This window comes from Trichomycterus rosablanca, chromosome 1 (genome assembly GCF_030014385.1).
Source record: "Trichomycterus rosablanca isolate fTriRos1 chromosome 1, fTriRos1.hap1, whole genome shotgun sequence".
Lineage (NCBI taxonomy): Eukaryota > Metazoa > Chordata > Actinopteri > Siluriformes > Trichomycteridae > Trichomycterus > Trichomycterus rosablanca.
Window position 1 is genome coordinate 54297476 of NC_085988.1, and position 26186 is coordinate 54323661.

Genomic DNA, 26186 nt, shown 5'->3' on the forward strand with positions numbered 1-26186 from the left:
GTGACTGAAAAAAGGTTGAGAAACACTGTTCTAGGCTACTAAGCAAAGAAATGAAACTGCATCAATAAGATGTAAATCCACAGAGAGATTAAAGGTAACAATTTAGACTATCTGTTACAGATCTGTAGGTCTTATAAAATTACAGGTCTCTATAAAACTACTGGCAATCAGGCAAGTATGGTATGAACATATAGTGTATTTAACATTGTATTAGCCTTGTAAACAAAATTTTACACAGATTAAAATTAAATCAAAAATAAAATATGCTGAATTACAACACAAAAACAGATATGCAACTTTGTTACTGTACAATCATTTCTAAAATGTTAAATGAAAACTGATGTGTGAAATAATGCTTACAGTCCAGAGGAACTTCTAGAGCCGTGCTCATGTGACCCAGCAGCAGCACCACAACAACTCCTCCACCTAGTGTAGATTTCCTCTGCAAATGCATGGTGATGCTTTCTTCAAAGTTATGTGGTCCTACTCTGTAAAGTCAGAGTATACACCCAGAGATGCAGCGCGTCCACAATTTTCTGAAAAGACAGAAAGAAAGAAAAAACAATAAGAGGAAAGGGAACAACTTGTGCTTTTCACTGTTACATAAAGTGGTAAAGCCATAAAAAATTATAATAAACAAATAAGTTATTTAAAAAACTAAAGAAAAAGAAATGTGACAGTTGTTCCAAGTCATATACATTATAAATAAAAAAATAAACAACATAGCCTAATGTAATTCAAAATTTTTCACCTTTCTAGATTCAGAATTACTACTGTGGTGGGGATCATTGCCCTGTTACATGACCCAATTTCTACTCAGCTTAAGCTTCTTTTTAATTTAACTGAACACAGCACAAAGAAGAGGTATTTTAATTGTTTTACTTTACCAACATTATAAATTTTAATAGATATAAACAACTGAATGCCTTCAACACCCTTTAAAAAAGTCAGGACAGGGGCATGTAAGACTAAGAAGTGGAGAACTTGACAAACAGGTAACAGGTGATGCTTAGAATGGCTTACCCATTTCTAGCAAGAACGGGTTGAGGTTACCACTTTGCTACCTCAGTCAATATAAGAACAACCATTGTTGTTTTATTGGCTTAGAAATACTTTGGAAAACCCTTGTAAGTAAACACAGTTTGTTGCTGTAAAAAAGACACTTACTTACACTTTGGTTACATTTATGACAGAAACGGTAGTTACTCATTACACAAGATTCATCAGTTCACAAGTTTAATGTCAAACACAGTCACGGACAATTTTGTATCTCCCATTCACCTCACTGGCATGTTTTTGGACTGTGAGAAGAAACCGAAGCTACCAGAGAAAACCCTTGCAGACACGGAAGGAACATGTAAACTCCACACAAGTCCCCTGAATGAGATATTTGCAGCGTAATGTCTGTCAGCAGTGGGGTCGTCCCGGTTTTCCAATTATAGTGTACAATTTTATTCAGATGTAACTCAATATCAAACTTAAACTCATTATCATGTTCATGGTACATTATCTTGTCACAAAAAGAAGCCATTCTACAGTAATATGGGCAAATTGTGGCCATAAAGAGATGTGCATGGGTAGTTACTTTCAGAAAAGCTGGGTCATTTAAACAATGCTCTGTTGGTATGACTGGGTATTGTTAGCTTAATGATTAAGGTACTGGTCTATTAATCAAAAGGTTGTTAAATCAAGCCCCACCACCGAAAGTTTACACTGTTGGGACCCTGAGCAAGGCACTTCCTCTCCAGTTGTTTGCTTTTAGTCACACTGTATAAAAATGTTTACTAAATGCCATAATTGTCATACACAAATTGATTAACATTATATTTTTTCAACAAGGCTTTTCTGTTTACAGAACTACTGATTACTGTAGGTATTTTATTTCTCTTACAGTATTGTAAAACCTCTGTTGTGTGAGTGCTGTTGGGTGTTGAAATCCCAGACAGTCAAACGTTTTTCTACATATTAAACCATTCTGTACTGCACCATCAAAAATACTATGGATAAGTCACTCGAATTACATCTCATTCTGTGGGAAGACAGACACTGTAAAAACAAAGCAGTACAACATGACCGGGCAGATGTAAAAGTGTTCCTATATAAAGTTGCCAGCAAATGTGTATGTGTATACATTTGTGTCATTATCTTATTATTGTCATCACTTAAGATTACCAAATTCTAAAAGATGACATTAATGCATCTACAAGGACTGATACAACCAGGCCCATGAAAAGATCATTCAGCCGGAAAATAGGAAGCTGCTGTGATGGCAACACATTCACCACCGACATATGGGTCATAATACACACATGAAGTTCCAAATTAAGCAAGCTGCTCTCTGCTTCTACAGAGCTACCTACCAAAAGGAACACCATAATAGAATTTGCTTTATAACTCACTTAAGGCTTATCTGATCTTCCCTTTCACAGTTCTACAGTGCAATTCTAACAACTTAAAGAATAAAACAAGCTACAATCTGTACAGATTCATGATCATTATACAGTTGTAAGCATTTAGGTCATGTAAAATTAAACCCTTGAGCTTATTTCTAGGCAAATTTCTTTTTAGGTTAACCATTATATGTATACCATCTGTCATATGATAAATGTCATTGTTTGACTGACTGACTTCAGCTCCACAAGCCATTGTCATGGCCTTTCTCTCCCCACTGCTGCACCAAGGTTACCATGGTGATATCTGCCTGATTTGGTTCAGTTTCTGGCCTAGTCTCCTCCTTGATGTGTTTTAGTAGTAGTAGTAGTAGTAGTAGTCTTTATTGTCACTATAAATTGCAACAGGTACAATTACAGCGAAATTAGCCATCAACCCGTCCAGAAGATTCAATATGACAAGAAGGAGGTCGGGGAGACAGGATGGGAAGACAGGATAAGAAACAAGAAATAATAAGCACATTGGGAGAGTAGGAGATAAAAAAAAAACCAGCAACCAGATTGTGCTCCCTGAGGAGCACACTATGGTAACACGAAAAAAAGCCCCTTACAGCACACAAGCACATGTAAACATAAGAACATAACATAGTCACACCATCAGCCACGGGTTAGGGATGTGGGGGATGAAAAGTAACCAACTACGACAAGCAGCCATCCGGCGATTCGCAGCCATAACCAGCGCGCGCTGCAGACCCGTCCTGCCGTATTGGTGGAATTAAGCTAAGAGTGGAGACGTTGGGTTGGGGGTTGGGAAAATGTTCTGTCAGTCCTTCATTCCTGTAAGCAAAAAGTCTGTACAAAGTTTGCGATAAGATTGCGTTTACAGCAGTTGCTACCCAGAATGAAAAACAGCCAGAGAGCAGGGGAGGGTAGGTACAAGATGACCCATAGCAACAGATCCTCTGGAGGAATTTCCTTATCAGCAAGGCCGATGCTGATAACAGGGTAAGCCGAAGAGCAGAAATGACTTGTTTTTTTAAATCTGAGCACGAGTAAAAAATTTCTCAACACATGCTCTCAGATTGAGTCAGTCTCTGGTTCAAACCGCTTTGCAAAGCCGTTAGTTTCTCCAAGATGGAATCCATATTGCGATTTATAGTCACAGTCTGAGTTCCAACGGCTCTGCCCATCATATCAATCAAATTGGGCAGTTTCTGGGGACCTTTGACAACTGACCCAACACTTTTAATTTCCCGATACAGCAGGGTAAAGCCTAATCCAATCAGCAAAAACCCCACAATCAAAGTTCTGAATAGGTAAACATCCTCTATGTCCTCTAACAAAAGAGGTGCCAGGCACACGACCCTCCACTTCTCCCACGAGTCCATCGCGTATCCCGCCATCTGCGTTCCGCCGGGGCATGTGGGCTCCCCCGAACCCGAACTTCTCGATGAGAAGATGGTGTCAATAGCATTCAGAGACCATTTAACCAATTCCATAATTTGTTCTTTGAAGAGCAGTGCTAAGAGTAGACGAGACAAGACGATACAGGAGAAGCCAAGCAGGAAAGATAAGGGAGGAGAGAGAAGTGCGACCGCCTTCCACGAGAGCAAAAAAAAAAAAAAAAAAAAAAAAAAGAATAGCCTTATCATGTTTTCTTATTTTCTAATGAAGACTCTAACTACATGTTCTCCTTAGTTCTATTACTTAAGACTTTAAGCATACAGCTGTTAAACCTGAATGTTTTCTTGTTTTATCCTAAACACAGGGTTGTCACTGCTGCCTTCTCCTCAGCCTTTAGGTGAAATGTGCCAGAAAAGATGGTGGGTGCTAGCAGTTTTCTAGTCAACGTCTAAGATCTGTACTCATTTTTGTTTTTTAAAATTTTTATTTCAGTTAGTAATGAATAATATAAAGAAGGCCCAATCCGGTTTCATATATCTTTGTCTTTGAGTATCATGTATAACAGTTCTGTTTACCATTTTAGCTACAATTATGATATGTTACTAATCTCTGAATAAATCATCTGGACCAGAACTAGGGCAGATTTTTTTGTAATCATAGTAGGATTAAATATTACTTTACGACATTGTGTTGTAATGTTTTGCACCCATGTTCTTAACAATTTCATCAAAATTGACAGTTCAACAAATCAGCAATAGCTTTTTTTTTTTTTTGCATTTTATCTGTATTCAGCCATCACATTTTATGATGGACATTTGTGCCTCAGTTCTCATTGGTTATAAAATTGTGCGTCTAGTTGTGCATGATGCATTTATTCTATTAGTCTCACCAAGTGTTATTTGGGAATTCGATGAAGCATATATTTCTAAATACTGTTTACATTTCTGTTTACATTTATTAAGCACACTTACCCTGCTAGCACTTGTTGTGGGTGTACAGTTAAGGACTACAGCTATTTTTTTTATACACAACATTTGTCATTTCTTATCTAGACATTTATTAGTTGATAGTTTCATCTAAATCATTTTGGTTGAAGCATTATTTACTCATACACCAGTTTAATAAAATATAAATTGCAATTTAAGAATCATTATGGTTTTGCCTGCTTAGTTAAACCAAATTAACATCCTAAAATTAATGATTAAGACCAAACTGGCTATTGTTTAACTATGCAACATTTGAAGAAAAAAGGTAGAAAAAAAGCTAGAAAACACAACCAGTTGTTGGATCAGTGCACCTCCAGTGCTTTGAATATCAATAAATAAAAAAGGAATTGCACATTGCTCTAGACAGCTGAGGTCAACAATAATCATGAAAATTATGGCTCGTATCACGTGGGCAATAAAATCCAGCATGGCTGGTTTCTATTATGTGATTATAATATGAATGACAACATGCAGTGACACAACAGTCAGGGGCTGAGTGCTCCAACACACACACACACATACACACTCACACACACAGAATTAAATCTACAAGGGAATGCCAGCCAGTGCTCCTAGTCCCATATGAATACACATCTGTTTATTTATTTGTACTTGTGTAGCTGATGAAATTACGCAAGTAAATATCTCATGTGTGCCAGAAAAGTGGGTATGTGGTATTTGCCTAATGGTACTTTTTTGGCCTTCCCTAAGACTTACACGTGATGCAAGAGGAAATCTAGATTATCACAGATAAACTATATTAATGTTTTTTTTTTTTGCTGTGTATGCCATGCAATACAGTATAATTTGTGAGTTTATACAAAAATGAATTATTTATTGCTGTTACAATCATTCATGATAATTACAAAACGTCAAGGGGTCTAAATAATTTGTGGATTTACTGTATGTTTCCAAAACCACTGTAACACCAATAAATTTTTTTTTTTGGTTTGATTTTCTATTAACTGCTTTATCCTGGTCAGGGTGACAGCAGGATTCCTGGTTTCATCAGGTAACACTGGGCACAAGGCAGAAATTTACTGGACAGGGCACCAATCAATCTGCCCACCACCTCTTTGGACATAGTCACATGGTTGACATATCCACATGTCTGTGTAAACACCCAGCCAGCCTATAGCATCACTGAGATTTGCCACCTGATCTCAGCGGTGGTGGGCTAGCATAACAGACCCTGCGCCACCGAAATACCTTAGTTCTACTGTTATGAATTTGGGATTTTAACAGAAACAGAAGTTAAACAGAAACTAGGCACATTAATTGATTAGTACACATCATGACCACCCAAATGATATGCTTTCAAAACAACTTTGGCTTATTGAGAAAAGGACTCCACAAGACCTCTGAAGTTTTTCTGTGATATTTAGTAGGAGGATGCTATCAGGAGGTTTCTGTGCATTGGATGGTGTCAATGGTGGATTGTTCCAAAGTGTATCTATTGCTCCAGTGTCGATTTCTGACACTTGCTTGCCCATTGTAGATGCTTTCAGCTGTGGGTAGGGGTTTGTATGGCCATTTTGATGCACTGTGTAATACATTTTTAAACAGCAGTCCTTCTGTTGGTCCACACCATGTTCTCTAGCACTAATAATAATTTGTTACTCCTGTAATTTAGGACTGTTATAAAAACCTTACATTTTTACTTTACTAATAAGATCGTTGTCATGCAGTAAAAGAAGCTGCAATGATAATACATAATGGTACATAAGCTAAAAGGACTATAATCATTGTCTGTCTAATCAGTATTTGCTTAATTTAATCATTATCTGTTGTTGGTAATTAGTCTGTTAGTAACACACATTTGTTACCAGACAAAAATATATTTACAATAATATCAGTAAAGGCGACTGTGTCAAAAGAAGATTTTAATTGTATACAAGAATTTCTCAAGCTAACAAATAGATTTGCTTAAACTGTTACACAAAAGAGTCATGAGTCATGTGTAGCACTATTACTAAGCTTGTTTTGCATTCCAGAAAAACCCAAAAGAAAGAGGACAGTGACTGAAACTCCAATAAGATTTCCATCATAAGGATGTCATATTGTTATTCTTCCCATCCTCCTTTGAGGAACAGCCAAAGTAAAGGATCATGAGGACTGGCAGTTGTCCCAAACCAGCAGTCCTGACTACTCATGCCAGTATCAACTCAAGCATGGTGTTTCAAAAATGTCTGCAGGCACTGTGAGATATGGCACTCAAATAAACAGGGTATTTCTGAAATTTGCACATAAAAAGCTTAGTAAAACAAGAAATAAAATGCCAGAATATCAGCAAAATTCACATTTACCATTAGCATTATAAATATAAAGTGCATAATAGTATGAAGGCCTCCCATGGGCAGGAGTGCAGTAGAACATAATGCCATTTCTCATTGATAGTATTACTGTCTACACAAAGAATCATGAAATGAATACCCAGTCTTGGGCATCTGTAGCTCATGTAAACAAAATAAGACAGTAAGGGCTGTTTTTAGCATAAAGTCATGTGTTAGCCCTTTTACTCACATTAAAAATGGAAGACTCTGTTGAGTAGACAGTGACCAAATAAATGGGTCAACAACCCCAACATCAGAACACAGGATAATGCACACTGACTTATCATTTAATCCTGGCTTTTAAAACATGTATTAATTTATAGCTGAATAAAAATGAATAACTGAATTATGTAGGACTACCATCATACTTTTAGAATCATACTTGACCTAAATCACACTAAAAAAAACTATAGAGTGGGTGTTTGTTTAGTGCAGTGGTTTGTTGTGCTAGCCCACCCCCACTAAGAACTCAAGTTCTCAAATCTCTGGCTGTGCTATCGACCTTACTGTGCACCCAACAGGCATAACTGGCTGGGCCTGAGGAAGGGGTGTTCACAGGTTTTCATTGCCGCTACACATTTGCTGTCTGGTCAAGTCGCCAGCAAGTGATGGGGTATTTGTGAAGTTCATAGATATAATGATATAGTTTTCTGTAAGACACATTAGCAGATGTAAATACACAACCAGTGACTGTATGTGTGTATAATTTTTTATGCATATATCCACTTTAAATGTACAGACAAAATTACTTTTGATTTTGTCCTTATAAATATAAACAACAATCTTTTAAAAATTTGATTAATATGAGAAAAATTCAGGCACCACAAATTCATTACATTAGTGAGTGTACAAAAAGAAATAATACTCTTTTTGCAACAATGTTTATTAGTTTTGGCTCCATTCTCTCTGCCAATCTTTGTTTTAAATTCATTATTCTGAATTTTGAGGTGTCTCTGATTAAAATCTCTTATAAATTTTCATTTTAAATCTCGATTTAATAAGTTGTGTTGTGTAGGAACTAATACACTTGTCAACAGCTGTAATTATGTGCTTCTAAATATGTAATGCCAACTCCAGAATTATTGTTATCTTTGGTAAAGATGGGCAAAATGTTATTAAAATATGTTTGCATAATTACAATAAAAATCTGGGTAAAATCCATGCTTAAATTAAATAAATTCATAGTGAGGGAAAACCTTTCTACCTTTCCTACCTTTCTAATCTTTAATCTGATACAGTAATCTGATTACAGATAACTTGTAACTCAACATCCCCTAAACTCAAAATCTTTGAAACTCAACGCCCTTCGTTGAGACATTTGTACCCTTAATCTTAAAGTTTCCCTTAAACTCAACATGTTCAGTTTATTTAAAAAAAATTATTTACTTAATTTCAAATTAACAATGATCAGCTGCTTAGTTCAGTGCTTGGCTTGAGCGGTGCAGTAAAATGTCAAATGTGTTGAATAACCGTCAGATTCTCTCTGAAAGCTCCACATACATCTGTGTTTAGCTGTATTTTTCTCCTGTTTCACTTTTAAACTTGTGTTATAGCTCAGCGTTTTGAGAAATTTTAAGAATCAGCTTTTTTTCAAGTCTAAAATGCTTATTGTTAAAATGAAGTGCAAAAGCTAATGTGCCGCTTCTCATGTGGATGCACCTTTATTGAATGGAGTACAGTATTTCAAGATTTACATTTACATTTTCAGCATTTAGCAGACGCTTTTATCCAAAGCGACTTACACAATGAGCTGAACACAATGAGCAATTGAGGGTTAAGGGTCTTGCTCAGGGACCCAACAGTGGCAACTTGGTGGTGGCGGGGCTTGAACCGGCAACCTTTCGTTTACTAGTCCAGTACCTTAACCACTGAGCTATCACTGGCCCCGTTCAGTGATAGCATCAAGCATAGTTCAAGATCAAGCATCTCCACGATTAAGAAGCATAAGGAAACAATTTTTTGTGTTTTTTTATTGATTTTGAACTGTTTTTCAATTGTATTCAATGTTTTTATATTATATTTGTGATATTTTCAGTGTATAAGTGTCAAAAACAACCCCATCATTTTACATAAGCTGAAACTATATGCAGTTACACGGGACCATGGAACGCATTAACAGATTTCCCATACATCCTTATGGGAAAAAATACCTTAAAACTCAACACCACTCCCAGAGCCAGCTGACGTTGAGTTTCAAGGTACCACTATATTACATGTGGTGCATCTTATTATTTAAACATATGTTTTCATTTCAAATATTTGATGTGTTACAGACTGAACTATAACCAGCTTTACTTGTACTACAAATGCTTTTTGAACAGGGTATAAAAAACAGAATGATTTGTAGGAAAATGTCACAGAATGTCACATATACTAGCTACTGTAAAATTCACTAAACTACCATGCATCAAAATTGACACTGCTGCTCCCATTATTATAGTTAACACTGGTGTCCTTTAATGTATAGATTATTTCTGAGGTCACCAAATCCTATTACTTAGTGTCACTTATCCTTTAATGTACTGTATATGCATTAAGTGAATAAAACAAAGTAATTGTGGCTAGGATAGAGCACATGGAAAATGCAGATGGGTAAAATGTGTTTTTATAATAAGCTCCTCTTCTGACAATAGCACTAACATTCCTCTAAAGACTTAAGGTCAAGAGATGAGACAAGTACTTCAGTGTAACCACAGCAACACACTTATCCAACAAACCCAACACACACACTCACACGCACAGCCGCAAAGGCACATAAAAACATGCAGGCTCATCTGTCATTTTAATGTAAATTTGCCAAGCTGCTGGACATTGCACAGTCCCTACTCCAGAGCCCTTGGGAACAGTGCAAAGAAAACTATTCTTTACTTAACCGCAAACTGTCTCCTGGGAAAAGAAGCAGACTTGTTGGGTCATTGGGACTGCAATACAGCATTTCAGCATATCCTGACCATTTTATTTTACACTATAAAATAATCGATTACATCCTCAAATCAGAAAAAGTTGGGACAGTATGGAAAATATGAAATAAACCCACAGTGTTTCTTACATGTACTTTGAGTTGTATTTAATTGCAGAAAGTATAAAGCCAAAATATTTCATGATTTGTTAGCTCAAAATAATTTCATTTGTTAATAAAATTGCATTTATTTAAAGTTGGGACAGGGACAATAAAGGGCTAGTAATGAGATGAAAAAAAAACCTCTTTAAGTCTTTGAGGCAAATATAGGTAAATGGATCTTCAGTTTGTCAACAAATGTGTGAGAACATTATAAAAATGTAAAAAAAAAAAAAAAAAAAAAAAACATTAGAAGGGACTTGCATAGTTCTTTCTAAACAGTGCATAATATCATTATGTGGTTCAAGGAATCTGGAGAAATCTCAGTGCATAAAGAGTAAAAGCACATTCCTCAGCTTAACACCTGTGATTTCTAATCCCTTAATAGCTGGTATAACCACATGGGCAAGGGATTACTTTGGCAAACATTTGTCAAGCACTACAATACAGAGTTACATTAACAAATGTAACACTCAAAAATTTACTGCCTTAAGTTAATCATGTCCAGAAGCGGAGTCAAGTTCTCGGAGATTCGAGGGATGGACCATTAAACAGTGAAAATGTGTATTGTGGTCAGATGGATCAGTATTCCAGATCTGTTTTCAAAGAAATGGACTCTGTGTGCTCTGGAGCAAAGATGAAAATGACCATCCAGACTGTTATCAACAACAAGTCCAAAGTCAAGGTCTGTCATGGTATGGGGTTGTGTCAGTGCCACCGGCAAAGGTAATTTACACTCCTATGATAGCACCATTAATCCATAAAAATCTGATGAGATTTTTGAGCAACATATGCTGCCTTTAAGATTTTTCCATAATGTCCCAACGTTTTTTTTCTAATTTTGGGTTGGAATATAATACAATGGCACAAAATATTCAAATAGGTAATTCTATGATTCACAAATACTCCAATCTTTTTTCTTTCTTTTTACAGTTAATATAAAAGTTTAATATATAATTTAACAGCCAAACATTGAAATATACTGCCATGGTTTTTCTAATTTGCTGGTACATGCAATGCCAGCTTTTTAACTGCTAATACATTAGTTTAAGTAATCAAAATATCAAAGTTTACATTGTTTTCCCAATTTTCCTCCCAATCTAGTCGTATTTAATTACCCGATTGCATTATGCTTCCTGTCTACTGATGTTGATCTCCACCCTGGTTGAGGAGAGCCGAGACTGACACACGCCCTCTCTGACACATGTGCAGTAGCCGACTGCATCTTTTCAACTGCACAAGGTGAGTTCATTTTTGTGAGCATCAGCTTTGTGTATGGTGAGACACAACCTGATCACACATTATCCCTCAACTCTGTGCAGGCGCCATCAATCAGCCAGCAGAGATCATAATTGCACCAGTCATGAGGTCCCATCTGGTCCCCCCCCCCCCAACAGCCAATCGTTGTTCATGTAGACACCCAGCCTACTGGATAGCAGAGCTGAGTTTTAAACCAACAAGTTTGACAAGTCAGCTCTTGTACGCTAGTGTGTTTTACTGCTGCGCCACCTGAGCGACCAAGTTTACATTTGTTTACATTTTTATATACCTGTTGATTTATTAGTAACAATGAATAAAATACCTTCAACATGTAAGTATTTAGCATAAGCTGAATAAAATATATCTTAACTTACAGTCCTTACTTACAATCATTGTCTTTAGTATTAAGTTTTAGTTTTAACTCCCCAAAGCACAAGAAAGGTGGACTGACTAAACTGTGGAAGTTAATGTGTTTGTGTGTGCAGACTTGTGTACAGCTAAATAATGTGATAGGCTTAAAGTTTTGGATCTTCCTTTATTAAGTCATAATGGTTCTCTACAGGTACTCCTGTGTCCCTCCACCTCCCACAATATACAAAGCTTGGCTGCTCCAAATTGCCCCTGTGTGACAGGAATTAAGTGAATGGGTAAGTGTGTGATTCTCCACAACAGATTAGTGCCCTGTCCAGGATGTACGCCTGTCTTGAATAAATCAATAATGTTGACACAAATTTATGTTTTTCTTTCTCTTTAAAAATAAATAATTCATAGTCTTGTCAATCACAAATGCAGTGTATTTCTATGTAAATTAAATGTCAAAAATTTTTATTTTTAAAATACATTTTTATTTTAGATTATTAAATGGTTTTATAACTATTTAGTGTCCCTTTTTTGTGAGCCTCAGAGTGTAATGCATGTTAGAAATCTTGTAGCCAGGTTTTATTTGTAGTTTTTTTTTCTTATTAAACTACTCTACAAAGCTATATAGACTTTAGCTAAAGCAAACACAAGCTCCTCTAGAAATGAGACTACTACTCAGATCCTCACTTACAGTAGCAAACCAAATACATGACCTCAGCCTGTTTCAATGAGCCAGCAGAGTAAAGATATCTGCCGGTAGCAGGGGTCACCTATTCCAAAAGTATGTGCAGAATAGGAGCTCTTTGTTCTCTCCTGGGGTCTAGAAATTTGCTGAGCAACAGCAGCTTCCCCTATTAACCAATCTCGCAGAGTGGCATTTCTTTTGGTCAGACTGAAGAAGCAAGTGTGAACTGTACTAGAGCACTAGTGTGAACCACAAATATCTGAGTTTGGTAGGTAAAAAAAAACTTGGATATAATTACATAAAGATATGAAAAAGTACTACAATTTACCTTAGAGTACCTTACAATTCACAGTTCAGCCAAAACGCTAGGACCTTCACAAAATATGCATGGAAATTTGTTCATGTCATGGTCAGAAATATATATAATGATGGGATTATGGCAGTACATATGTTGAATGCAGCAGATAACATCAGCCAAAAATACCTTTGATAAGGGGCAAACTGTTATGACCATATGACTGGGTTAAATGATCTTCAAAACAGCAAGGGATGCTCACATGCAGCCATAGCACACACCTACTGACAGTGGTAAATAAAAAAAGGTAAAACTGTTCTTGTCATCTCATCATAACTACACTAATAATGTCAAGAAAAAGCCTTAATACACTTACTGAGTCTTTGTTATTTATGGTTAGTGTGTTCAGCACCTGCATTGAACTGTTCACTGTTTAAAATATACTGTCTGGATGATGAACTAGTTCTGAACATGGTGTTTTGTACATCTTACTGTTCTACATTACTGCCACCTTCACTACATTCTGACTGGATCATTGTTTTACAGAAACACACTTTAGTCCCAGCATCTAAAGGTGCTACTCAGTTAGTATATTTTCATACACATCTGACATTAATGAAATTGATGAGATTTCAGACTAAATAACCTACTTTGTTTTTTTTTCCAAAACAGCAAAGATCTGACAATTATGGCTCTTTTGCTATTTTCATAGTCAGCAACAAATGCAACTGTGCTGACATGATTAAACTGGAACATCAAGAAAACAACTTTTTTAAAATAAAAAAACCCTTTACATTTTTAGTGACTTTACGCAAATGATAAATTTTTTTTCTATTTAAACAACCCAGTTGTTATCATAACATTAAAATGGTGCTCTAATGATCTACTAACAATTCATTTCATTAAATTACTGTTTTAAACATTTTAGCTTAATTACTAATGTTATTGTTTACATTTTACAGTTTTTGACAAAGCATGTATAATCAAATTTGTAGCAGATGATCCTTGGAACACTTGGACAGTGAAATCTCACTTGCGTCAACCTGTGACCAATATACTTGTTTTTACAGGTCACCAGCCAGCCTGTTAAGTATGTATAATTGTTACAAGATTCAACAGAAATTATTATTGTCTATTCTGTCTATTATTATCATGTTTATCATTAACTCTATTTGTGTTTATCCACAATTACATACATTGTGAAAAATAATGGACTTTTTATAAGTGGTGATTATTAATGCACAATATCCACCTGATTAATGCACAATATCCACCTTAAATAGTCAGGCAATGATTTCAAACATATTCCCAAAGTTGTGGCAAAAGGCTCAAGTATAACAAAGTGAGAGTAATAGAGTGTCCATCACAAAACCCTGACCTCGATCCCATAGAAAATTTATGTACAGAAATGAAACAATGTGTGTTAGCAAGAAGGCCCACAAACCTAATTTAGTTACAGCAGTTCCGCCAGGATGAAGTTAGACAATTGAAAGACAATGCTTCTAAATACTAACCAAGTGTATTTAAACTTAAAATGTAGTAGTAATTCTAACTGATCTAAAAGAAGGATTGTGTACTAGGATTAAATGTCGGGTATTGTGTAAAACAGAGTTTAAAAGTATGTGGCTAAGAATGTGACTTCAACTGTAGATATTATTATACAGTGGTACCTTGAAATTCAACATCAATTGGTTCTTGAAGTGGCGTTGAGTTTAAAGTGCGTTTAAAAAGTTTCAAGGTATTTTTTTCCATAAGAATGTATGGAAAACCTGTTAATGCATTCCATGGCTGCCAAAAAGAAGTGGATTATTAACAAGTGGATTATATCCCTAATGGAACAACACATGGATATAGATTTGATCTCAATTTGAAAAAGAGCAGCTCAGGTAAGCAGCGGTTATGATTTTATGCTGCTCTGTGGTTGATCTGGGTCACGGTGCTGCTGTTTACCGTGCGCTTTCTTTTTGCAATGATAGAAAAGCATTATCAAATATCGAACTTTATCGTGATTTGTTTAATGCTCATTTATTTGAAGGTACCACTGTATTATTAAATTATTATACTACAATATTATTATTTTAAACTAAAATCTTTTTTCTACCCCCCAAAAATCCCAAAAATTTTTTTAGTTTTTATTTTGATGTAATCTGGATTTTAGCTGTCATTTGTATTTCAAAAAATAAATGAAACACATAATTAAAACATTATGTTTTTATATAATACGAATACAGTTTGGTGTTTGGGTGGCACAGCTTAAATTACACTAGAATCTTTAGTGGTGCTATTGGCCAGTAATGCTTCTACATATAGGCATGATTGGCTACGTCTGGTGAGGGGGTGGGCTACACCGATCTTTAACCACATCACATTGCGCCACTTTTGAAATGACCTGAAACGTCTCTTGTAAACCAGGCCTTCTTGTTTAGCATCAGTGTCTAATCTAATTAATTTTCTTCACTAAACCAGCACTGGAGGAAGAAACTCCATATTAATCCCTTTAGTTTTTTATGGAATGTCTAACAAGCTCATGGTCAAGTGTCCACATACTTTTGGCCAAGACTTGTAAATTAACAGACAAATGAACCTGGTTTCCACATGACCACACAGACCTCATGTCTTGATGCATGCCCATGCATATATTAGAGCGTTCCCCAAGGACATGTGCATTGATTTCACACAAAAGCACAAAGAGAGGCCTGCACTGCAGCCATTGCTTTTGATGTCAAAATCTGACAGAGATGGGAGAAGGACAGTCACAAGAAGATTTCTAATTTTGACAATACAAGAGGTGAAAATTAAACAATAAGAATTAAACACTCGAATCACTTGATACTCACACTAGTACTGTTAAGAAGATCTCAAGTGAATTGATTTTAATTGAAGAAAGACAGAGGAAGAGAGACACATTCACATGCTCCCATCTCACTAAAACTGACCTGAGGGGTTGCCATGGAGAACAGGCAACTGCTGCTAGATTTTAAAAACCTATTATAATCAGAATCTATATATCAGGATGACACAGTGATGCAGCAAGTAGTGTTTGTGCCACAAAGCATCTGTGTTATGGAGACGTTTTCATTTATGCTGAAGCAGAAAAGTAAATTTTTAATGCAATTTATGTGGCTATGTTACAGATTTTATTTAGCATACATGTTGTACTATGTAGAGAAAGTGGTATGATACCGCAGCTGCAAGAGTGGGTGCGGCACAGTTTGTTTGTTTGTTTATTAGGATTTTAACGTCATGTTTGGTTACATTCATGACAGGAATGGTAGTTACTTATTACACAAGGTTCATTAGTTCACACAAGGTTATATCAAACACAGTCATGGACAATTTAGTGTCCAATTTACCTCACTTGCATGTCTTTGGACTGTTGGAGGAAACCGGAGCACCCGAAGTAAACCGATGCAGACACGGGGAGAACATGCAAACTCCACACAGAAAGGACCCGGGCCACCCCACCTGGGGATCGAACCCAGGACCTTCTTGCTGTGAGGCGAGAGTGCTATCCACTAAGCCACCGTGCCGCACCCACAGCAACTTGGGTCTTAAAGGCCTGGTGTTAATTGATGTCACAATCGTTAAGGTTTACATGTGTTTTTTCAATCATGGGTTATTGTTACTGCCCCTAGATGCGAGTGTCTAAGTAAATATGTAAGTGCATGTTGTCCTTCAATTAATAGACTGGCGCCTTGTCCAGGGTGTATTGTGGCCACTGTTTCCAGGTGTCGGGAACCTGGATCCACTGTAAACTGACCAGGATAAAACAGTGACTGATAGTTAAAAAAACATGGCAGTAGTTTGACTGGCTACTATAAATTGCCCATGGTGTGAGTAAATGGTTACGTTTGTGAAGGGGTCTGCCATGGGTACAAAGGTCTGCCATGGATTGGTGTCCTATCCAGGGTATATTTAAACTTTATGTTAACTGAACTGACAACTCTCCCCTGTTTGACACAGGTTTGACACAATGGGGTGAAGCATGACCCATAATTGTTTGTAAAGACAAGCAAGCACCTAATACCAATCCACCTGCTTACTCACTCTTATTTTGCCTCTGTCCCAACTTTCTGGAGTGTGTTGCAGGCATTAAATTCTAAATGTGTTTTCAAATGTATGACTAAAGCCATCTAATAATTATCAAAGACCAAACTGTTAAGTGCAGTAATACTAATAATGCAAATAAACAGGACAACAAAAAAGAGCATAACATACTTAAGGGTGACATTAATATATTAGTAATGCTGACCGACCGCTTAAAATAATGCATCTACCACAAACGTAAACATTATAAACATTATAAATATGCCTGACAAATTATGCTTTTAGTAAATTTGTGGTCAATAATTATTTACCTTCTTTTTCAGCCAGATATGTTACCATTCCAAACAGCTCTCAATGCCTGTTGTGTGCCTTAGTGACAGACAGCCACTTCAAACACACACACACACACACTTTCCCTGTCTCCTCCCTCAATAAGCTTAACATATGCGCTCATCCATATACAAAGGGAACACATTTTCTGACAATCATACTGTCATCCCAAAGGCTGAAGAATAAAGAAAAGGAAGAGTTGATGGCACAGAGAGCACAGAGTTTGATATTTATATAAAACAAAGAATCTGACTCTGCAGTTAACCTATGACATATAAAGCATATTCCTTTAATGAACTACAGGCCTGATACACACAGCTGGAGACTTTACGCTTTATGCTTTCTAACCCTTGAGCTCTAAGGGATTACATTTTATCTACTTCATAAATTAAACATTTTCAGGTTCAGGATTTTAATATAGTTTAATTTTTACTGTTTATTGTAGAAACAATAAATGTAAATACATATTTAAACACTATTCAAACCAATATTTTTTGTTTAAATATTTAAAATACTTTCAATACATTTATTCATTCTTTTGGTCTTTTAGCATTGTACTTTTGTATTGTATTGTATTGTATTTTTAAACAATTATATCAATATTTTATTTATAATACATTAAAAAGTTAAATAAATATTTAAACAACCATATCAACCATATACATGAAAGTGTAGTAGAGTAATGTAAACAAAACAAACCCAACAATTAGGACATGCATGCCGCTCATTCTGAGTAATCAAAGCATTGATTAAAAGGGGGTTGTTCAAAATAATAGCAGTGAGGAGTTCAATTGATGAAGTCATTCATTCTGAACTGGTGTCAATTTTGGCCCTTATTTAAGATAGGAGGGTGGCAAATGAATCTTAAGGCTGTAATTGCCAAGAATGGCTTTTGCAACGAAATACGTACAGTGGTGTTCAAAAAAATAGCAGTGATTTTAAAAAAGCGAATAATTCCACAGTTCTTCTGCATTTTTGGTTTTAGCCTAAAAAAAACACGCTTCAGATGTCAGAACACAAGTTCTCTATGGGATTGAAGTCAGGGGATTGTGCTGGCCACTCTATTACCTCAATCTTGTTTGTCTGTAACCAAGATGTTTTGGGTAACTTTAAAACAGTTAAAAATCAACAAAAAAGATACACTAAAACCTGCACTTTGCTTTTACTTTTTTATTGTTTCCTTATCGTAGAGATGCTTTATCTTGGAAAACTGTCGTCCTTAGCAAGTTCATACTTCACATTTACATGAAAAGAGGTAAAAACCACTTTTGCACTGTTATTTCCTATGGAGCTTGCATGTGCACAAAGCTTAATGAGACTTATTGTACTAAAACAACAAGCGAGGAATTTTATTAGTGGACAGAACTTATGAGCAGTAATAATTAAGAGAGGTTTAGTGTTCCTGTGTCATTCTTTTAATACGTTAAGTCACATACCAAGTTTAAAGGGTACAAATTTCTCGACAAAGGGCATCCAGTTTCAAAGATGTTTCAAAGAGTTTAGGGGACGTCTAGTTACAAGGTACTACTGTACTGGCAATACAGAAAATAATTAAATGTATGAAGTTCTTAAAATTTCATAATGCAACTGCTTATTTTAATCACAGTGGATAATAAAATCAGATCCTCAAATGAACAGCTGTGTGATTTGTACACATTTCCCTTTCTCAGGCCTTTCTCAGACAGGACATTCTGTCAAGTTGCACTAATGAGTTTCTCTCTTGCACACTCTTTGCACTTTCCTTTACAGAGACACAGTGTTAACATCCATCTGACAGTGGTTTGTGTAAAATACTGGACAGTGACACAAAAACTCACACAAAGGCTTTTCAAGGAGCTTCAGTGATCAGCTGGGAACAGCAGAGAACAGTCCCATTCTGCTTTATCTGCTTATAACTCTTCAAATATCATGGTATTAGGCTAATTATTAATAACACTATTCAAATAATCAAATAACCATGTCATCTTTATTCAGTGCTTAGTATATTATATGCCAATTTCTTTGTATAATAAATCAGATTACCTTGTTACGCATTCTTTTAATTGAAACACATGCTCAGACATCTTAGAGCACGTGGTTTTGTTCTACTTATTAGAAGCTCATTCAATTTAATATTGCCACCATTGTTTATGCCCATACCAAATATTAAGAGATTCGAACATGCAAAACAGAAGCATTTTCACAAAGGGTCTCAGACTTTTGGACCCCAGTAAGAATTTATGCTTACTGTATGTGAGCTGACAGGGTGTGTTTATACTTGTAGTTTGGTACCATTTAAGAATATTATACATTGTTACATTTTAGTCCTGGTTTGCTTAGCTTTTACAATCACACAATTTATAGTCAAACCAAAAAGTAAAAAGTTAAAAAAAAAAGTGACATGGCACATGTATGACATTTTTTGTATTACCTAGCTTTTACATTTCCACACTTCTGTTGTGCCCCCTTTCTTTCAACCTATCACTGAAAAGTTCGAACATATTAACATTTTGTCCTTTCTGACCGTTGTGGAGATCTGTTCGTTGGACCAATGTTAATGAGGCATTTTACCTTCTCGTTGCTACAAGTTTGACCTTTTTTCTGTTATTTAGTGTTGCATCTTGTGACTTCACATTCATTTAGATGCTGTTGGTGTTCTCCCTGTGTCTGTGGAGGTTTCCTCCGGGAGCTCCGGTTTCTTCCCATAGTTCAAAGACATGCAACTGAGGTGAAGGTGAATTAATGTTTTTTGACTGTTATATATATATATACAGTATATATATATACAGTGTATCACAAAAGTGAGTACACCCCTCACATTTCTGCAAATATTTCATTATATCTTTTCATGGGACAACACTATAGAAATAAAACTTGGATATAACTTAGAGTAGTCAGTGTACAGCTTGTATAGCAGTGTAGATTTACTGTCTTCTGAAAATAACTCAACACACAGCCATTAATGTCTAAATGGCTGGCAACATAAGTGAGTACACCCCACAGTGAACATGTCCACATTGTGCCCAAAGTGTCAATATTTTGTGTGACCACCATTATTATCCAGCACTGCCTTAACCCTCCTGGGCATGGAATTCACCAGAGCTGCACAGGTTGCTGCTGGAATCCTCTTCCACTCCTCCATGATGACATCACGGAGCTGGTGGATGTTAGACACCTTGAACTCCTCCACCTTCCACTTGAGGATGCGCCACAGGTGCTCAATTGGGTTTAGTCCATCACCTTTACCTTCAGCTTCCTCAGCAAGGCAGTTGTCACCTTGGAGGTTGTGTTTGGGGTCGTTATCCTGTTGGAAAACTGCCATGAGGCCCAGTTTTCGAAGGGAGGGGATCATGCTCTGTTTCAGAATGTCACAGTACATGTTGGAATTCATGTTTCCCTCAATGAACTGCAGCTCCCCAGTGCCAGCAACACTCATGCAGCCCAAGACCATGATGCTACCACCACCATGCTTGACTGTAGGCAAGATACAGTTGTCTTGGTACTTCTCACCAGGGCGCCGCCACACATGCTGGACACCATCTGAGCCAAACAAGTTTATCTTGGTCTCGTCAGACCACAGGGCATTCCAGTAATCCATGTTCTTGGACTGCTTGTCTTCAGCAAACTGTTTGCGGGCTTTCTTGTGCGTCAGCTTCCTTCTGGGATGACGACCATGCAGACCGAGTTGATGCAGTGTGCGGCGTATGGTCTGAGCACTGACAGGCTGACCTCCCACGTCTTCAACCTCTGCAGCAATGCTGGCAGCACTCATGTGTCTATTTTTTAAAGCCAACCTCTGGATATGACGCCGAACACGTGGACTCAACTTCTTTGGTCGACCCTGGCGAAGCCTGTTCTGAGTGGAACCTGTCCTGGAAAACTGCTGTATGACCTTGGCCACCATGCTGTAGCTCAGTTTCAGGGTGTTAGCAATCTTCTTATAGCCCAGGCCATCTTTGTGGAGAGCAACAATTCTATTTCTTACATCCTCAGAGAGTTCTTTGCCATGAGGTGCCATGTTGAATATCCAGTGGCCAGTATGAGAGAATTGTACCCAAAACACCAAATTTAACAGCCCTGCTCCCCATTTACACCTGGGACCTTGACACATGACACCAGGGAGGGACAACGACACATTTGGGCACAATTTGGACATGTTCACTGTGGGGTGTACTCACTTATGTTGCCAGCTATTTAGACATTAATGGCTGTGTGTTGAGTTATTTTCAGAAGACAGTAAATCTACACTGCTATACAAGTTGTACACTGACTACTCTAAGTTATATCCAAGTTTCATGTCTATAGTGTTGTCCCATGAAAAGATATAATGAAATATTTGCAGAAATGTGAGGGGTGTACTCACTTTTGTGATACACTGTATATATATATATATACAGTACATATATATATATATATTTTCTCCCCTTTTTCTTCCTTTTTAGTGCTTCCAATTGCCCGATTGCATCATGCTTCCAATCCACCAATTCCAATCCCTGCTATGATTGAGGAGAACGAAGCTAACTCACGCCCCCTCTGACACGTGGGCAGCATGCCGTATGCATCTTATCACCTACACTTTGATGAGTGCAGTGCAGCTTAGCGTTGTGTATGGAGAAACACACCCTAAGAGCACTCTTTCTCATCTCTGTGCAGGCACCACCAATCAGCCAGCAGAGGTAATTGCATTAGTTATGAGAGAGAAAGAGACCCCATTCGACTTAGTCCCGCCCATCTGAACAACAGGCCAATCGTTGTTCATGTGGTTGCTCAGCCTCAACCGACAGGCAGAGCTGAGATTCGATACGATGTATTCAAGAACGCAGCTCTGGTTCCATCGTGTGTTTTTACCGCTGCGCCACCTGAGCGGCTGTCCATGACTGTGTTTAACATTAAACTGATTGTAAACTGATGAACCTTGTGTAATGAGTAACTACCGTTTCTGTCATGAATGTAACCAAAGAGTGTAAAACATGATGTTAAAATCCTAAGAAATAAATACGTAGATACTGTTGGTACATATTATGTTCATACCTGAAACGAATTGCACCAGGATTCATTTAAAAATGTACTGAGACTCACCTGCCCTGGCGATTTTGATACACTTGTTCGTGCACTGCACACCAGAGTTTGAAAGGAACTAACAGAGCAATTGCACCAGGGTTTGTTTCATTGAACCAAAGCTGACAAGTATAAATACACCTGACAAGTATATGTTCTGGTGCTCAAATAATGTAAAGAACAAAAAAATTCTAATATAATTTAATGACACTTTAAAATAATGTCAACAGTATCAAAGAAAATTACTTCTTATGTGCATCAGTTTTGTCAAGGTTTTATTTAATATCATCACCACACAGTCCCTGGAATGTGCATCCAGGCAACAACATTACTACCATGGATACTCAGTATGAAAACAACCCTCAAGAATCAACCTTAGCACCTTATCGACCTCTACCCTTTAGCCAAAAACAGCAATCTTGATAGAAAGTAATCTTGTGTAAGACACATACTGAGTAAGAAGAATCTGATTCAAGAACTGCCAAAAAAAGAAACCAAGACAGACCAAGCTAATATAATACTTCTTTTTCAGCCAAAAATCAAAGCTATGGCTATGACAAACGAAGTATGACACTAGGAGAGGAAGTCTATTTTGCCTTTGGTGACGGTCCATATCTAATATAAGCAAACACATGGAAATAGAAGTAGCCATGTGTCATGCTATTATTAGCTACACTGGAGAGGAAATATTCCTGTAAGCCAGCAATTCATCCAATTGAAAATTTCACCCAGCACTGCTTTCCTAAACTCATGAGTCAAAATGGCATGAACTGAGCACACTGACACACGTCTGTGACAAAACTGAGAATAAAAGCTCACACCAAGGTACAAACAGTTCTAACAGCCTAAGTACATAAATAATTGTCAGGAGAACACATTTAGTTTTCTAGATCTAAACACATTTAAAATAGTCCAACTCACAAATCTGATTTAGCTCAGATTTGTCAGATTTGTCAGAAATGCAGTTAAGTAGACTCAAAATGTATGAATTATTTCCAACAACTTTCAGAAAAGTTGGGACTTTTTTCTTAAATACAATGATTACTAAAAGCTGTAATTTGTTGCATTTAACGATAAAAGTACAAAGACAACATTTTCATTGTTTATAAAATGTGACGCTCAAACACACTCAAAAGAAAATTGGGACAAAGGCAAAATAAGGTTCTGGAAGGTTCCACAACTGTCTGTGTTCTATAAGGTCTATAACTTTGGTCTGGAGAAACCTAAGTGAACTGTAAGGGCCCTGATCTTAACACGGACCACCTTTGTCATGAGCTGAAAGTTCAATTGTCAGCCAGGCCTTTTTGTCCAACATCAGTGCCTGACCCCACAAGTGACTGAATGGGTGCAAATTTAAGCAGGACATTCTAAAATTTTGTTAAAGCCTTACCAGTAGAGAGCAAGTTTGTATAGAGAGAAAGAACTGGGGCCAACTAAATACACCGATCAGCCATAACATTAAAACCGCCTCCTTGTTTCAGCTCCACTTACCATATAGAAGCACTTTGTAGTTATACAATTACTGACTGTAGTTCATCTGTTTCTCTGCATGCTTTGTTAGCACACTTTCACCATGTTCTTCAATGGTCAGGACCCCACAGGACTACCACAGAGCAGATATTATTTGGGTGATGGGTCATTCTCAGCACTGCAGTGACAATGACATGGTGGTGGTGTGTTAGTGTGTGTTGTGCTGGAGTTTTTAAATACCTTACTGTCACTGCTGGATTAAAAATATTTGCATTTAGCAGACGCCTTTATCCAAAGCGACTTACATTACAGTTACAGTATACCGTCTGAGCAATTGAGGGTAAAGGGTCTTGTTCAAGGGCCAAACAGCAGCAACCTGGCAGTGGTGGGGCTTGAACCAGCGACCTTCTGGTTACTAGTCCAGTACCTTAACCACTAAGCTACGGCTAGTCCACCACCACAGCGTCCTGTGACTACTGATGAAGGTCTAGAAGATGACCAACTCAAACAGCAGCAACAGATGAGCGACCGTCTCTGACTTTACATCTACAGGGTGGACCAACCAGGTAGGAGTGTCTAATAGAGTGGACAGTGAGTGGACACGGTATTTAAAAACTCCAGCAGCGCTGCTGTGTCTGATCCACTCATACCAGCACAACACACACTGACACACCACCCCCATGTCATTGTCACTGCGATGCTGAGAATGATCCACCTAAATGATACCTGCTCTGTGGTGGTCCTGTGGGGGTCCTGACCATTGAAGAACAGGGTGAAAGCAGGGTGAAAAAGATATGTAAGGAATTAGATGGACTACAGTCAGTAATTGCTTCTATATGGTAAGTGGAGCTGATAAAATGTGAGTGTAGAAACAAGGAGGTGGTTTTAATGTTATGGCTGATCGGTGTATTAATGCCTATGGTTTGGAATGGGATGCCCAACAAGCTCATGGTTAGATGTCCACATACTATTGGCCATATAGTGTATATGTATATTTGACATGACAATAAATAGATTTCAGTGGGCTGACGCCAATTCATGAAGGTTTGCTTTTTCAGGTGATATTACTGTAAATATTTTCATAGTTTGCTCTGTGATTTAAAAATCTGGCTTCTGATTCTAGGCAAAGGATGATAGCATGTGATAAGAGCAAGGCCTGGTCTGCTTGCAGTGAGAGCAGTGCCACCCACTCTAGGTTACACGCAGAGAGTGCTGCATTAGCACACAGAAACACTGCAGCCCACTGCAACACAACACATAAAATAACTAAATAAAATAACCTGATAAAATAACTGGAGATAATCTTACCTCATGCCTTATGTTACATATCTGTAATCTGGCTGCATGGAAATACAGTTAACTATGCTCAAATATGGTAGCTAACAATCTATCTTAAGAATGATGAGCTAAAGCTAGATAGCTAAGTGACTTACTGCAGGCTCAAAATGTGCGTTACTTTAAAGAAATAATCAGCAAAGACTCACATTTTTACTTTACAACTATAGTCCAGATCATGCCTCAGATAATCATACCATGTTTTTGCCCTCAGATAAACAACTGCAATGATCTGGCTCAGATATAAGAAATGAGATTTAGTGTTTTTTTCCTGTTATAAGCTCTTTTATTAGCTGTCTTGAATGAAATAATTTTAACATATATTAGTATTTAACTACTTAATGTCTGATTGATATTACTGATTTACGTTTTTGCTTTAAATGGTTTCAAAATAGCAAAATTTGAAAACATGTTACATTGAGTTCATAAGTAAAAGGCTAATGTCTGGCTAGTGTGTTATTTATTATTCAATATATATTTAATGGCAAGATGACTTTTTGTTCTGTTTGCAGTAGAGTTACATGAAAATTGCTTACTACAATGCACAGATTTCTACTTTTTTTGGCGGTGTTTTCACATCTTTTCTGGAAAAAATGGACACTGTGTGCTCTGCACCAAAGACAAAAAGGACCCTTCAGTCTCTTATTAACAACAGTTTCAAAAGCCAGGGTCTGTCATGGTTTGTGGTTGTGTCACTACCCTCATCAAAGGTAATTTACACTTCTGTGATGGCAGCATTAATGCAGAAAAATACACTGAGATTTTAAAGCAACATGCTGCCTTTAAAATGACATCTTTACAAGGGACGTCCATGCATTTTTCAACAAGACGATACAAAACCACATGCTGCACACATTACATTACACATTACATTACATTGCATGGCTGCAAAAGAAGAGGGTACTGATACTGGACTGACCTGCCTGCAGTCCTGACCTGTCCCCAATAAAGTGTGGAAAATTGTTAAATGAAAAATGACGATGACAACCCTGTACTGTTGCACTGAAGATGTGTATGCAGGAAGAATAAGACTAAATAACACCTGAAACACTTTATCACATGGTATCCTTGGTACTGTGCAGGAATGGATGAATAATAACAAATAAAATGAAGACGATCAAACAAAACATGAAATAACTTTGATTCAAACTGTCTGCAATGAAATAAAATCAAAGTAAATGTAAGAAACGCTGCAT

The 26186-nt window shown here is 37.1% G+C and overlaps 1 protein-coding gene across 1 annotated transcript in view; it reads right to left on the minus strand.

Moving 5' to 3' along the window:
- nrcama (neuronal cell adhesion molecule a) overlaps positions 1-26186 on the minus strand; it is an 83413-nt gene that overhangs the window by 43916 nt on the left and 13311 nt on the right. Inside the window, exon 2 of the mRNA XM_062994644.1 lies at positions 361-536. Within this exon, the coding sequence (XP_062850714.1) occupies positions 361-454 (94 nt within the window). The 5' untranslated portion in view covers positions 455-536. The remainder of the gene's footprint in view (positions 1-360; positions 537-26186) is intronic.